This window comes from Cajanus cajan, chromosome 6 (assembly GCF_000230855.2).
Source record: "Cajanus cajan strain Asha chromosome 6, NIPB_CcT2T_4, whole genome shotgun sequence".
Taxonomy (NCBI): domain Eukaryota; kingdom Viridiplantae; phylum Streptophyta; class Magnoliopsida; order Fabales; family Fabaceae; genus Cajanus; species Cajanus cajan.
Window position 1 is genome coordinate 56398863 of NC_138522.1, and position 14984 is coordinate 56413846.

The 14984-nt window shown below is 36.3% G+C and overlaps 2 protein-coding genes and 1 long non-coding RNA gene across 3 annotated transcripts; 1 reads left to right on the forward strand and 2 right to left on the reverse strand.

Moving 5' to 3' along the window:
* The first annotated feature begins 230 nt into the window (after window positions 1-230).
* Window positions 231-7716, forward strand: LOC145959159 (uncharacterized). The gene is made up of 2 exons (XR_014434910.1): window positions 231-1264; window positions 7257-7716. It is a non-coding gene; the product is annotated as an uncharacterized LOC145959159 (long non-coding RNA).
* Window positions 3191-8957, reverse strand: LOC109797373 (uncharacterized). Its single transcript, XM_020357395.3, has 6 exons — window positions 8648-8957; window positions 6590-6663; window positions 5770-5919; window positions 5171-5456; window positions 4110-4343; window positions 3191-3910 (listed from the first exon to the last, which is right to left on the reverse strand). The coding sequence occupies exons 1-6, from the start codon at window positions 8801-8803 to the stop codon at window positions 3533-3535; spliced, it is 1278 nt and encodes a 425-aa protein (XP_020212984.1). The 5' UTR covers window positions 8804-8957; the 3' UTR covers window positions 3191-3532.
* Window positions 8958-12987: 4030 nt separating this feature from the next.
* Window positions 12988-14484, reverse strand: LOC109796514 (uncharacterized). Its single transcript, XM_083076328.1, has 2 exons — window positions 13738-14484; window positions 12988-13644 (listed from the first exon to the last, which is right to left on the reverse strand). Exons 1-2 carry the CDS (start codon window positions 14482-14484, stop codon window positions 12988-12990), a joined length of 1404 nt encoding a protein of 467 aa, XP_082932454.1.
* Window positions 14485-14984: the final 500 nt, after the last annotated feature.

The following is a 14984-nucleotide window of genomic DNA, read 5'->3' on the forward strand; positions in this document are numbered from 1 at the left end:
TTTTCATAAAATTATCTGTTGGCAAAATCCATGTGCTTTGCCCAACTCTCCATATCTGATAGTAACGATAATAATTTCTGCCGACCACATTCAGAAATGGTGCAGAATTGTCTTTTGGTATAATTTGTGGTTATAATGGATCTAACAGTATAACTTTTTTTAATAAGTAATTTTTTTTTATATTTGTTCAAACAAATTTAAAATAATTAATTTTCTATATTTTTTAAAAAATAACTCCTACCTATTTCTTGAATTTTTTTTTAAAAAGTATTTGTTTAAAGATAGTTCTTTCTAAATTTAATTAAATGGATTCAATATATGGATGTTTAATTTTAGTCTTTAATATACTTGTAGTAAATGTAAAATGACTAGGCCTGAGCACGGGGCGGGTTCGGACGGACTCGGGTTGAAAATATTAAGTCCAATCCAAATCGATCCAAAAAAAAAATGGTCCATTTTCGACCGTGAACAGTGTTTCGGGTTTGTCGGGTTCGGGTTTTCGGGTCTCGGATTAATTGGATGGGTTAATCGGGTTGGGCCATATTGGGTCACACAGTGTCAATGATACGCAGGAGAATAAAGAAAAGGAAACCAGCAAGATTCCGAGCTATACCTATCAGCTGAAAACCGTGAGGAGAAGTGCTTCACAGAAGGAATAACTCCAGAGTAGAGCTGTCAAAATGGGCTCAGCCCGGTGAGCCAACCCGGCCCACCACGGGTTCGAGCCGGGTTGGGCTAAAAAAAATTTGAAAATTTTAGTACGGGCCAATTTTGAACCCGGCTCACCCGAGTTGAACCCGTGGTGAACCGGGCTAACCCACCAACCCGTAAAAAAAAAAAAAAAAAAAAAAACTCTATACTTATTGGGCTGCAGCCCATTAGGGTTTCATTTTTTTAATTTAAACTTCAAAAATCTATAGCTGCACAGCCTGCACTCTCACACACACCCTTCCGCAACGCACAGCCACCATAGTTGCTGCCACCAAACCGCATCAGCCACCATAACTGCCACCACACCGCACCAGCCACCATAGCTGCCACCACACCGCACCAGCTACCATAGCTGCCACCACCCCGCACCAGCCACCACACCAGCCACCACACCGCACCAGCCACCACACCGCACTGCATAGCTGCCACTGCACTGCACTGCACCGCACAGCAAGGCACCGTGCTCACCGAGCACCGTGAGCCACCGCACGCATCGTGAGCCGCCGCGAGCCACCGCAAGCCACCGTGCGCATCGCGAGCTGCCGCACGCATCGTGAGCCCATCGCTAGCAGTTTGTCAATTTGGTTTTTTTTTTCGTTTAGGGTTTTACATTTTTTTTTAAAATAGGTGAGCCAACCCGTTTAACCCACCAACCCGTGGTGGGCCGGGCTGGGTTTAATTTTTTTGAGCTCACTAATAAATGAGCCAGGTTGGGTTAGCCCACCAAATGCTCAACCCGTAGTGAGCCGGGCCGGGCCGGGTTACCCGTTTTGACAGCTCTACTCCAGAGAGATTATTATAAGACAAATTTCTAAAACACAAACAAGATACAGGCTCATAAAAAGTTTGGTGGAAGCAAGGGAGAGGGGGTACAGATGTAAAAGGAACAAGCTGGCTATCAGTCATACTCACAACGAGGTAAGACAAACAATTTTCCAGCTGATCAGGAATCTTCCCACGCACAAGAGAAGGTTTTGCGAGCAGCAGCGCTTAGGGTTTAGGTTTTCTCTCATCTCGCGATCTGATACCTTTAAAAGAATAAATATCACACCTTTTAAGTGTTTTGGGTCGGTCCGGTATGGATATTTACGGGTTCAAATTTTTAATCTGAACCCGACCACCAAAACCCATAACAAACCGACTTTACCAACCCGAAAACCCAAAAAAACCGCAGGTATGGATATTTACGGGTTCAAATTTTTAATCTGAACCCGACCACCAAAACCCATAACAAACCGACTTTACCAACCCGAAAACCCAAAAAAACCGCAATAAACCGGCCGCACTAAGAAACTTACCTGCCGGCACTTCGAATTCGGGCGGGCCGAAATTTCTGCTCAGGCCTAAAACTGACCATATTTTAATTTTGATTTTCATAAAGAAAAAATATTTTTATCTCTCTAAAATTTAAATTTACTTTTTTAATCTTTACTTTTATGTGATTATAGTTAATTATGTGTTTTTCGGAGCATCTTTGATAGCACTCAAAACTATTTGTGATATTTTGTTAATATATGACACTTTAAAAATATTTTATAAATCTTTAAAACAAATATTTACCTAACTTGAAATAAACACAAAGGATAAAAATAGTATTTAGATAAAAATTAAAGAAAAATATTTTACGTAAACTAAAACAAAAATTTGTTTATTTTACAGATACTAAAAAAATAATTCTAAATTTGAAAAAATAAAAATAAAAGCTTATAAAAACTAAAATAAAAATTTAGTCATTTTATAAAAATAAAATTAAAAACATTCAAACATTAGTATTATAACTCGAAGAGATCAGTTGAATGAAGAAAAATAGTGTTTTGAATTTAATAAGACAAGAAGTCATTATTTATGTTTAAGCCTAAAAAAAACACCAAGTCAATTTAGCCTAACTTGACAAACCAAACAGGTCAAATTAGGGTAGTAAAATTGAGGCCTAAAAAATATCAGGCATATTAGTGTCAAACTAATCTCAATTGAAGTTCGTACATCAAGGCATTTTCATGTCCTTCAATCCTATCATTATTCAAATTCATCAACTACTTTAAGTTAAAAATATATATAAATAAAAAAAAAGACAAATTAGAGGTCTAGACCTGGTTACCCAGGATGGCAAACAAGTGGCACTACTGAGCAGAGTTTAGTATTTAAAGCAATTTTCCAGGAGTATAATTTATTAAAATATACAGTAAAAGCCTGGCTACAGGAGTTTAATTGCGAAATACAAATAACTTGACGTAGGGTAGGCAAGGATGGTTAGGAGGAAGCTTCAACATTGTAAGAAATAAAATGCATTGAATTTTCGACCTGGAAATGGTACTGATTGTCATTGTGAAGACCCTCATCATCAATAATATCTGTAGTTTCAAACACAATAAACATAACGAGATTCCCAAAAAGGCATAAATATGACAACGGAATTATAATAAGCATTAAAACCAACAAGAACCAGTATCTTCATGGTGCATGGTAGAAAAGAATCAAATAATTCTAAATCAATTCTTTTGGTATCTTTCATGTTTTAACTTCGAGGCATGTCAACAAGTTCTATATCTACAGTTTACACACAGGACACGCAACCATTAGTGACAATTACAGTATGAAGGCAGAGACCCATATCAAGAACTGTTTTGCTTTGGAGGCTGCCTAGACTTTTAAGGTAGTTTACACAAATGTATGGTCGCTCAAGATCTGCTTAATTCCTTTCCCAGGATTTAAGAAACCACAATCATAGTTCTTTCCAAGCACAGAAAATATGTTGGATGCCCATCTAATCTCTAGAGGCAACATATTTCCCACTGAATCTAGCTCCAAATATTCCTCATGGTCACCTTGCACCAGCTTTGTCAGCCGCAGGAACTTCTTCAGGGTAACTGGATACATCCAAGTCGATGAGGGTCAAGTCATATGGTAAAGAACCAGAATCAGACATCTCCACGAGCAAGGAAGATTTCATTGCATCAGAATTTGAAGCATCAGGAGCATCAGGTGTGGAACCAGAATTTGAGGGAGTGCTACTGTTAGAAGAAGAAGACAAACTTGAGAGCTGTATGTCATCTAACTTGTTTCCAACCATATGCTTATTTTTTCTCACAGAATCCATCTCTGGGCCCATTGGAACAAAAGTTCGTGACCTGTACTTCCTTGCTCCTTCCTCACCTTCGCTGTGATTGTAGAGAACATATTCATGATATGTTGGTGCAAACTGCCACGAGTTTAAGAGGTATCAGATTATCAGCAGAGAAAATAAAAAGCAAAGGAGAGTCAGAAATTTCAACAAGAGCACAGGGAACCAGAAACGCATTGCAGCATAGCAGTTGCAAAGCCAGGCATTAAGCCTGGTGCAATGCCATATGTTAACAATATCCATAAACTACAGATAGAAAATACAAAGTGAAATTCACCTGGTGGACTGTATCATGGTAAAAATCATTTAACTTCAAAGCATGCCCTAGGCTAGCTGTCAAACCACGGGATCCACCTATATTAGCACCGGCATATTCTTTGTATGGAAATGCATAAAAGTGGCCTACAGCAGCAACAAGCATCTCAACACAAATGATAAAATTTTGAAGTAGGGCAGCTTCATCAGCATCCTTAATGAATCCCGACTTTGCAGCAAGGAAGAATAACACACCCTAAAATGAATATAAAAAAAGGTCACCCTGTTTCAAACCTCAAAAGTGAAAAGCATAAAACAGTAGATGAGTAGAATCAAGCAACACCAAACTATTGCATAGTCATCTACAAATTCTAAATGATCCCGTAACATAGCAAGCTTGTATATTCAACAAAAATAATAAGATGAAGTTATAAACAAAATTGGAAAATCTATTAAACTAATGTCATAATGTGTGCATACACGATTGTCATTTCTCTTTTTTTATTTTTCTAATTAGTATGCCATTAGCAGTGGCCTTAAATAAGTTTATATCATTAAGCAAACTAGAAAAACCTGAGAAACGAAGACAACAACTGATGACTTTCACAAACAAATCCATTCCTAAAATTTAAATTATGTCGGTGTCTGAGAGGAAAACTAATACACCAATTCCTACTTCTAGTATATATATCAGCAAAGATGTCATAAATCCAGGGTATATCTAATGTCTGTTTAATAAGGATATATGATTTTATATCCCAGGATTTAAGGTGAAAAAGTCCTATTTTCCTTCTTTTAAAGAGAGATGGAAGCTAAAAAAAATTTTGCTCCAAACAAATGACAGCTCCTCTAAATATCAAATAAGACATCCTCATTTTACATAACACTCGCATCCTTTCTAATGGTCACAAGAAAACAGAAATATAATTGCCACTCTTATTGTACCCAAAAAATATCACCTTTTTTTTTCTTTCTTTTTTCTGTTTTCCTACATTACCATACAACTAGCAAGGCAGCGACAAAATATAGTTGAAAATAAGGGAAAATAATAGAACATAAAAACGATAGAGGTATAAAGATTACCTGCCAATAGGTCAGGAACACGACAGATTTTATTATAATAAACTTTGGAACTGGATTGAATGGCTGAAGTAAATCCTTGCATGCCACATAAAACAAAGCAAGAACATAGAGAGCCATCGTATATGAGATTGTATAAATGATCGTAAGATACAAGTATGACTGCTTTGGACTGAAATTTCCATCTTTATACTTTCCCTTTGCATAAAGTATAAGGGTAACAACAACTAAAATGGGCTTCAAAATCACAAACTGCAGACATCCTTGCTTGCATTTACGTATGAAACGCCTGCAATGGAAGTTTTAGAAGTGAGCAATGACCGGGAATTATGATATAATCATGTGACCATGTTAGAAGTTTCTATCAAACTTTGTAGCTTCTCTAGATGTCTAGTTTGTTTTCCAATAGTCCATAGAAACAAATCTCCATATTGTATGGTAAATGCATCATTCTAGCGGTCTAGCACATAAAAAGTTACAAAAAAATATGTAATTCAAAAATATCCCCAAAGAAAATTCAAGGGAGAGTTTTCAAGGAGTATCTAAACATTTTCAGGAATAAAACATTTTAATCCAAAAATATGAATCAGATACAAACCCACCCATCCAGCGGTATAGGAGGAAAGCAACAGGTCATCAGACACAATGATGGCTTCAGAACTCGACCACTCACACTTATTACAACTGCTCCAGGACCACCAACCCACGCCAGACACAGTGACAGGAAATTATAAATGACCCAAGCTTCATAGCTGTAACAGTAGCAAGAGAAATAAATTAAGAAACATAGATCAGAAAAGGTTCATTATAATTTTAGAACAAACACCAACAATTTGCAGGGTGAACTTAAATTCCAAAACTAAGTGTAGCAGATACACTAAAGAAGGTACAAGATAATAAAATCACACTAATCAGGAAAAGGGAGCATTGTCTTCACACAGCATTTGTAAGCATTGCTGCAACAGCAATCACCTACACCACCTCAATCACATTGACAATGGAAGAGGATTACTTTTCTTAAACATTGTTCGGAAGTTATTGAATAACAAGGTAAAAATGAGTATCCCAATATTGACATGTTTTCAGATATGAAGAATTAATCTATTTGGAGAATTACACATTTTTCTATCTAAGGAAGTTGGACCCTGTCTAGAGTAAGGTACTAGAGTGGTTAGTTCAATATTGCAACTTCAAAGGAGTTTCTGAATAGAAAGACAAAAAATGCTTGGGTCTTCATAAGTCATGATTTATGTAGAAAAACAACATATAATTCATGTATCACTGGTAAAGATTAATCACCCAAATCACAAACAACGTGTGAGCCATGAAACGAACAGGAATGAACAAAAAAAATAACTCAAGACTAAACACCAGAAGCAACCAAAATAAAATAGTAAATAGAGAAAAGACAGAAGAACTTACACTTCCCGGATAGAATTAAAATAGATTGAACTCTCAGGTAATACAAGGGACAAGAATGACATTAGTGCATAAACCTGTAAAAGAAAATTAAATTTATAACTGTTTAAAATGAATCATAAAAAGAAATGATACAGAACTCAAAATGGAGATATTCCCAGTGGAATTTCAAGAGAACAGGATACGAAAATGAAGAAGAAAATAAAGAATCAAACCAGAAAAAAAAAATCAAGAAACACACAAACTAGACATGCGCTGGTAACTGCAATTGACAAGAAACAGGAGAACTCAGACTTCACACATATCAAATACAGGCAGTAACAACATGTCGGGAGGAGTGTCCATGCTCCCTAAACTTGCTTTTGGAATTGAGAAATGGGATTGCACAAAAAAAATAATCATGTTTGATTGTTATCTCCTAGAATCAAGCTTGATTGGAAGCAAAAAAAAAAAAAAAAAGTTTTTGAGTAGGGGTGCGAATTTATTACTGTTTCATGATAAGTGTTATGATTTCATTAAGTTTATGGCCTAGTTTGAAACACTTATATCAATTTTCCTTGCTTTAGACCTTGGTTTTAACTCAAAACATATCTAAATTGTTAGGTGATCACATTTTGTCTTTGAATCATGTTTTTAGGTAACTTACAAGTATTTGGTTGTTGTTTTGTAGTTTAGGAGAAAGCTAGGAAAGAAGGAAGGAAGTCAAGCACAAAGTGGTGAATCTTAAGTTGAAGGAATTTTTGGTTAAGTCCCCAGGCTGAGCGTGGAATTGGGGCTGAGCGTGGGAGTCCCAGAACCTCATTTCACTCCAAACCCATCCTCAAGCTTAGTGTGACATCTCACGCTTAGCGTGGATTGTGCTGACATCTCATTATTCACATAAGACAAAAGTTTTTATGACCTAAAAGTGAGATTTTCGAGAAAAGAAGAAAGGAGAATCATTCTTGGAGTTTGTGTGGCGGCTGGAGAGCTCTGGAACCTTCAAGATCAAGCTTCTTCCTTTCTTCATCATTTGTAGAGTTCTACATGTCTATGTTTAGCTAATCTCACCCTTGTTGGGGTTTGATGTAACTAAACTCATTCTCATGTATAAACTCTAAGTGATCAATATTAGTTGTTATTCAGTTTTATTGCTCTTTTTCTGTGCATAATGCTTGTTATGGCTTGATCACCCTTAACTTGAACTTGAGGTTTTTAAGAGATTGAGAAATGATTTTAAACCTTTGACTTGAAATAGAGCAGCTAATGATGCTTATTGCTAGAGATAGAGTAAATGTCATTGGTCTTTCTTAAGCTCTGGGTTTTAAGCTGGTTTCTTGGTTAAACTATGCAAGAGATTGATAATTTAAGTTAGCAACTTAGATGCCAACTTGTAAGAGATTAGGGTTGGTTACTTTTGAGAGTGATTGATAAATTCTGAATAATAACTATTGTGAACTTAGTGATAAACATGAGATGAAGGTTTAGTGAAGTCAAACCCCAACAATTTATTAATATTGCATTAGAATCAAGTTTTGCACTCCTAAGTGTTTACCAAAATACCAAAAAGAATTGTTATTGCTTGTTTACATTATTTACGGCAGCAAATCAAACTCTTATTGTTTTTCGGTAGCTTAGTTAGTATAACAAGTGAAATTGCAAAGTGTTGCGCAAGTTCCTTGGGAGACGATACTCACACTTTCATTGAACTACTTCTACGATTTGGTACACTTGCCAAGGAAGATAACATTTCACTACAGACTTGCTTTAGAGACAAAACTTTCCAAACATAGATCACCTCACTTCATGTTTGAAACTCGAGTTTAACCAAAATCAAATTTACAAATTCATCATAAGTTTGCAACAACATTTAACAGGTCTAAGTCTCACACTCTCACCGAAACACACAGTAAATAGAGTTGGCACGGAACGAATAGCTAAATTTCCACTTTTTAAGATTAAGATGATGAAAGTGGAGAAGTTGAAAAGTGGTCTGAAGTAAAGCAATTGGATTTATGACAGGTAATAAAGTGGAATTAGTAAAAACCCTAGTGAAAGCGGTGAAATGAAAAAGTGACTGACCGGGACCATGAAAATAATCCGAACGATGAAGCGCTGGTAGGTGGGCTCAGTGTAATTGAGAAGGTGCCTGTAGATGTGAAGAACGGCCAAAGCGATAGCTGCAATGGTGCAGAAGAATGCGGCGACGTAGAAGAAGAGCGGAACGAGAACCCCCATTGAGGATTGAGGATTGAGGATTGAGGAAGCGTAAACCCTAACGAGAAGGGAAGATCGAGAATGCTTCACTGGCAAATGGATACAAAACGATAATAATGCCCACTGCTTGCTGGCTTTGCTGCCAAGGAAACTCCAATTGGAAACTACAATAACAGCTAAGCTATGCTTTTTAGTTTTGCTAATATACGCATACGCCGGCCCACACGCTGTTTCCACTAATTTCTTCTTGCACCCCCCTTAGGCACTCCAATTATCATTATTAAATTCAATCCAAATTTTAAAACTTCCATGTTTCCTTGTATATAATATTTTTTCATAAAAATATTTATTTTTTTTAAGTAATTTTATGGATTGTGTATCTTTATACTAAATTTTGACTTATTTTAATATTTTGTGTGAAGTCTTATATTTTAGTAATTTTATTTTATTTTTTAAAATAAAAACAGGTTATTACAAAAAATATTTAATTATATTTTAGTTCACTAAATTTAGTGTATATATGTTTTTAATTCCTAATTTAAAATTTTTTCTTTTAAATTTCAAAATATTAAAAAAAATGCTATTTTAATCTATCAAATTTAAAATTTATTTTTTAATTTTAAGTTAGAAATATTATTTTCACTCCTCTAAATATATTTTGATATTAGTGATCTTAAAATATTAAAATAATATTTTTTTAAAAAAATCACAGACACTACAAAAATTAATTTTGAATTTAAAAGATTAAAACAGTACTTTTTAAAATTATAGGAATTAAAAATACAAATTTTGAAATATCAGTATTATAAACACTTGTTTCATAATTTACAAAAAACAAAAAAAACAACCTATTTCAGTTTACAAAAATGAGTTATAATATTGGGAAAATCGGATATGTACATAATATTTTAAGCTATCATTTGAACATCTACATGCTTCTTAAAAAAACATTTATTAAAAAAGTTAGAATATCTTTTTAATTTTAGAAAAATTAATCTAATGACTACCTTACAAGTTGTATTAGACATAGTTATGTATAATTTTTTTATTCATAATAATTACAATAATAACAATAGACTTTCAACTTAAAATCTTATTCATACTATTTTAATTTTTATTATTCAGGATTCAAATTTATTAAAGTCAACAATGAACTTAATTTTTTTTCAATAATACATAATATTAAATTTATAAAACAAGATATTTATAATTATATATTTCTTTAAATATCTAATTTAAAATGTATTAAAAATTATGTTTACAAAGACAGAAATCATGAAGTCATTAGTTTTATATGTCAGTAAAAATCTCAATGAATTTTATATAGTTAAAGTTAATATATATATATATATATATATATATATATATATATATATATATATAATAACTAAACTAAATGTTTTATTTAATTTATGTAGAAAAAATTACACGCATCGACTATATTTAAAATATGCATATAAATTTTAAATTATCCAATTTTCATCTAACAATACCAAATTATGACCATAAAGATAAATTTATAACAACTACTATCTCCATTTCTATATATATCTTATTTTGATTATGATTATAAAAAAAATAAGATTATATTTAAATTAATTAATTGATAAATTTAATTTATGTCCTTAATTAATTTATTATGAGTTATCCGTTCATTTTTTTTAGTGAAAATGAATGTATTTATTAGTTAAAAATATTTTTTGACTTTTAAATAATGTCCTTAAATATGATTATCATTTTTTTTTTGGTAAAAGAAAGGGCTAAACGCCCAAAGAAAATAAAAATTAAGCAACACCAACAAGGTTTGCGGAAAGCAAAAAATGAAGGAAACTAGGAGAGGAAAAGAATACTACTAGCTCCTCCTCTATCCAAAAACTATGTTTAGCTAACCTATCTGCCACAATGTTGGCTTCTTTAGGAATGTGAATACACAAAAAGGAAGGATGGTGACGAGCACACCCTTCCTCAATTAGTTTAACTGCTTCAGCGAAGTCTGATTCGCAAATGATAAGACTTCTAGAATAGCGGTCTTTGATGATAAGAAGCCCTTGATATATGGCCCATAGTTCAGCCTTGAGGATTGAAATGCAACCTAGTTTTTTGGAGAAAGCGAGTAGAAAGATGCCTGATGAATCACGGACAACCCCTCCACAAGCTCCGATTCCATCATTTGACATGGCTCCATCCCCATTTAATTTAATGTGACCTATAGGCGGAAACCTCCAATGAGTATCTTGGTGACCACACAAAGGATCACTCAAAAAAGAATTATTTGTGTGGCTGGAGACTATTGTCGTAACACGAGCATTGATTTCCTTTACCACCTGTTCAGATGAAGAGAAGGAATTGTCGAAGATCATTTTGTTTCGTCTAATCCAAAGGGAGTCTAGCGTGACAGCGAACAGTATTGGCCAGTTCACGTGAGATGGCCTTCATTCCTTTAGGTTAGCATGAACCCAATCATGAATATTATCTTCAGCGAATGATCTGGGCAGAGAACCCCCTGAAGTTCTAGACCAGATTTCTGCCGCAAATTTGCAATCTCTTAAGGCGTGAAGGTTGCTTTCAGTTTCTTGCATGCAAACCGAGCAAGTTGGATCAGTCCCTAAACCTCGATCGACCCTTACTTGGTTTGTCATTAGACTTCCATGCACCACTCGCCATAGGAGGACTCGTATCCTTTCTGGGCCATTCCATCTCCATATTGCTTTAAAGGGCGGGGGGTGAGAAACTGTATGAGAGGAGGATGCAATTGTAACTGCTGACTTCGTAGTAAAAACTCCATCCTTAGAGGGGCTCCACAGCACGACATCCTGCCCATAGCCATTAGTTGGAAGTGGGAAGTGATATATAGTCTCTAAAATGTTCCGAGGAAGCCATGATTGGAGGTGGTCAATCTGCCACGTGCCCTGACCTGAGGTATATTCGTGGATCGTCTTGAACAGCTCCACCGGGGGGATGAAGGAGCTTGAATAATGGATAATTGGCATATGGTTTGGCAACCAGTTATCATACCAGAAGCTCGCAGTTCTCCCATTATTAATACGCCAACAAATATGTGGTTTAATTAATTCCCAAGATGCACATATACCCTTCCATAGATTAGACATTTTGTTTGTCTTCATAACCTGAGGTATGATTCCATTCTTACACTTGTACTTTGCTCTAACTACTTGAACCCATAACTTATGAGGATCTTGAATTAGATTCCAGCAATTCTTCATCATGTAAGTTGTGTTTACATTACGCATCGATCGTAGGCCTAGCCCACCCGCCTCTTTAGGACGGCAGATCTTATTCCAACCAATAGCATGGTATTTTTTATGATTGGAAGACTCTCCCCATAGGAAGTTACGACATAAGCGATCTACTTCATCGCATATACTTTTCGGTAGATACACAGATTGCATTGTGTAAGCTGGGATGGCTGCAATCACGGACTTACACAGAGTAAGGCGCCCTGCAAAGGAAAGAGCAGTAGCTTTCCATCCACTTAACTTCTTATTGACTCACTCGATGACTTCGTGGTAGCCACTCCGACGAACTCGAGCATGGTGGGCTGGGATGCCTAAGTATCTTCCAAGGTTGTCAGTACGTTGAAACCCAAAGGAGTAACTAATCTCTTCACGGGTTGTATGAGGGACATTTTTAGAGAAAAAGATTATAGTTTTCTCCATACTTACTTTCTGACCAGAGCTAGCGCTGAAGTGGTTTAGACAGGATTGGATAATTTCTACCTGGTCTAAAGAGGCTTCCGCAAATAGGACTAGATCATCTACAAAGGCAAGATGAGAGAGAGGAGGACCGTCTATAGAGAGCTTGACTGGTTTCCAATGATGAGTCTCAATTGCTGCAGTAATAAGATGGAATAGTTGTTCCATGCATAGAACAAACAAGTAAGGTGATAGCGGATCTCCTTGTCGGATTCCTCGGGTAGGTTTGAACTCCTCCAAGGCTTCCCCATTCCAAAGCATGCGAAATCTAGGAGAAGTTATACAGGCCCAAACAATGTCAACAAAATGAAGTGGAAGACCAATATCCATAAGGGTATCTTTCACAAAGGACCACTTCAATCTATCATAAGCTTTCTCGAAATCAATTTTTATAGCCATCCAACCTTTGTTACCGGTTTTACGCCTCATTGAGTGAACAACTTCCTGGAAAATTATAATGTTGTCCCTGCTATGACGGTGTGGAATGAAACTTCATTGGTTAGGATGCACTAGAGTTTCCATGACTTGACTCAGATGATGTGCCAGGATTTTGGTGAGGATCTTGTAAGAGACATTACATAGGCCAATAGGTCGCATTTGTTTTAAACGTGTAACTGTTTCCTCCTTTGGGATTAAAACAATTAGTGTATCATTGACTTCTGCAACCTTGCTTGGGTTGACTTCAATGTCATGTATTAGTTGACACACCGCGGGACCTACAATACTCCACTGAGACTTGTAGAAGATGGCTTGCAACCCATCTGGTCCTGGCGCCTTGAAGTTACCCATGCGTTTCACAGCTGCTAAAACCTCCTCATCGCAAATAGGTGCACCTATAAGGGCTATATCATCATTATTAAGCTTAGGGAAAGCATTTGAGATACCGAAGGGTGTTGCATCACCTGAGTCAGAGAATAGGTTTTTATAAAAATTTGTCACCATCCTTTCCAAGTCGTCTTTCAGTGAAGTCCATTCATCACTGTCATTTAAAAGTCTCTCAACTTTACTCTTTCTTCTACGAATAATGGTTGAACCATGAAAAAATTTAGTGTTTCGATCCCCCAACTGGAGCCATTTGCAACGTGATTTCTGGAACCAGGTTATCTCCTCTCGCTTTAGGATAAGGTCTAGTTCAGACCATAGCTTAAACTAGAGTTTCTCCAAAAAATGATTGGGACCAAGAAAAAGCTCTCGCGCAATTCCATTTAAACGTCTAAGAAGTCTTTGTTTTGCATAGAATACATTCCCAAAGGAGGATTTATTCCAATCCATTAAGATTTTCTTCGTATGACCAATCCGTTGTAGCCAGTTATCTTTAGCATTCCAACCATTCTGAATTATGTTGGGGAAATCTTCAAGGGTTAACCAAGCTGCCTCAAAATGAAAGGGTCTCCTAGAATGCCGCATTGGTTGGTCTGGTCTTAATCTTAGGAGAATTGGGCAGTGGTCAGACTTTAAAGGGTTGAGATATGATATCAATGCCTCAGGGAATAGAACTCGCCAATCATAGGAAGCTAACGCTCTATCTAATCGCTCAAACAGGTTACCTCGACGCCATGTAAAAGGAGCACCATTAAAACCTAAATCAACAAGTTGACATTGGTTTATGCAATTACGGAATGCATTATCTCCTCTAAGAACTGATGTACCCCTGCCTCTTGATCTTTCATGGTTAAAAAGAACTGCATTAAAGTCCCCCATCAACATCCATGGGCCATCAACAAGATTCGCAAGGCGGATGAGATCTCTCCAGAGTGCTATGCGCCCTTGACTATGAGGGCTTGCATAAACCATGGTGCAGTACCAAGGAGAAACATTCTCTTGAATCTTAAGGTGAATAAATTGAGTGGAGTGTTCAAGAACGTTAATCTGCCAAATACTAGAGTTCCACATACACCACAGTCCTCCTGCATGACCTTGTGCTTGCACCATGAAACATTTATCAAGTGAAATTCGACGGGTTATTCGCAAAGCCTTTTCTCCACTCATATGGGTCTCCATTAAATAGAGAAGTCCAACCTTATATTCATGAATGATATCATTAATCAAGGATGAAAACCCTCGCCCACCAGCTCCCCTACAATTCCAACTTAGGCAATTCGTAAGGAATCATTGGGATTGGTGGGTTGTAAAGCCCCTGACATACCTGCATTTATTTCAATAACTCTGCCTTGCATCGCAGCGTCACTGGAAGAGCTCGTGGAGCTCGGGTCTAGGTGCTGGCGCATTAATTTTGCATAAGCCTGCACTTCTGCCTCGGGTACAGTTATCCTAGTCATAAATTGGTTTGCGAAGGACTCAGGCTTAAAGTTAGAAGTCACTGAATGAATGCCTTCTAACACTCTTCGGGTATTTTCTTGTTGGGTCATAATTACATTTGACGTGGAGCTAGCATGGGCATTCACAATGGTTGCGGGTTCACTGGTTGGTGTGTTGATCACGATGGAGTTGATCTCCGCGTCCCTAGTTTGTTGAGAATTATGTAACCT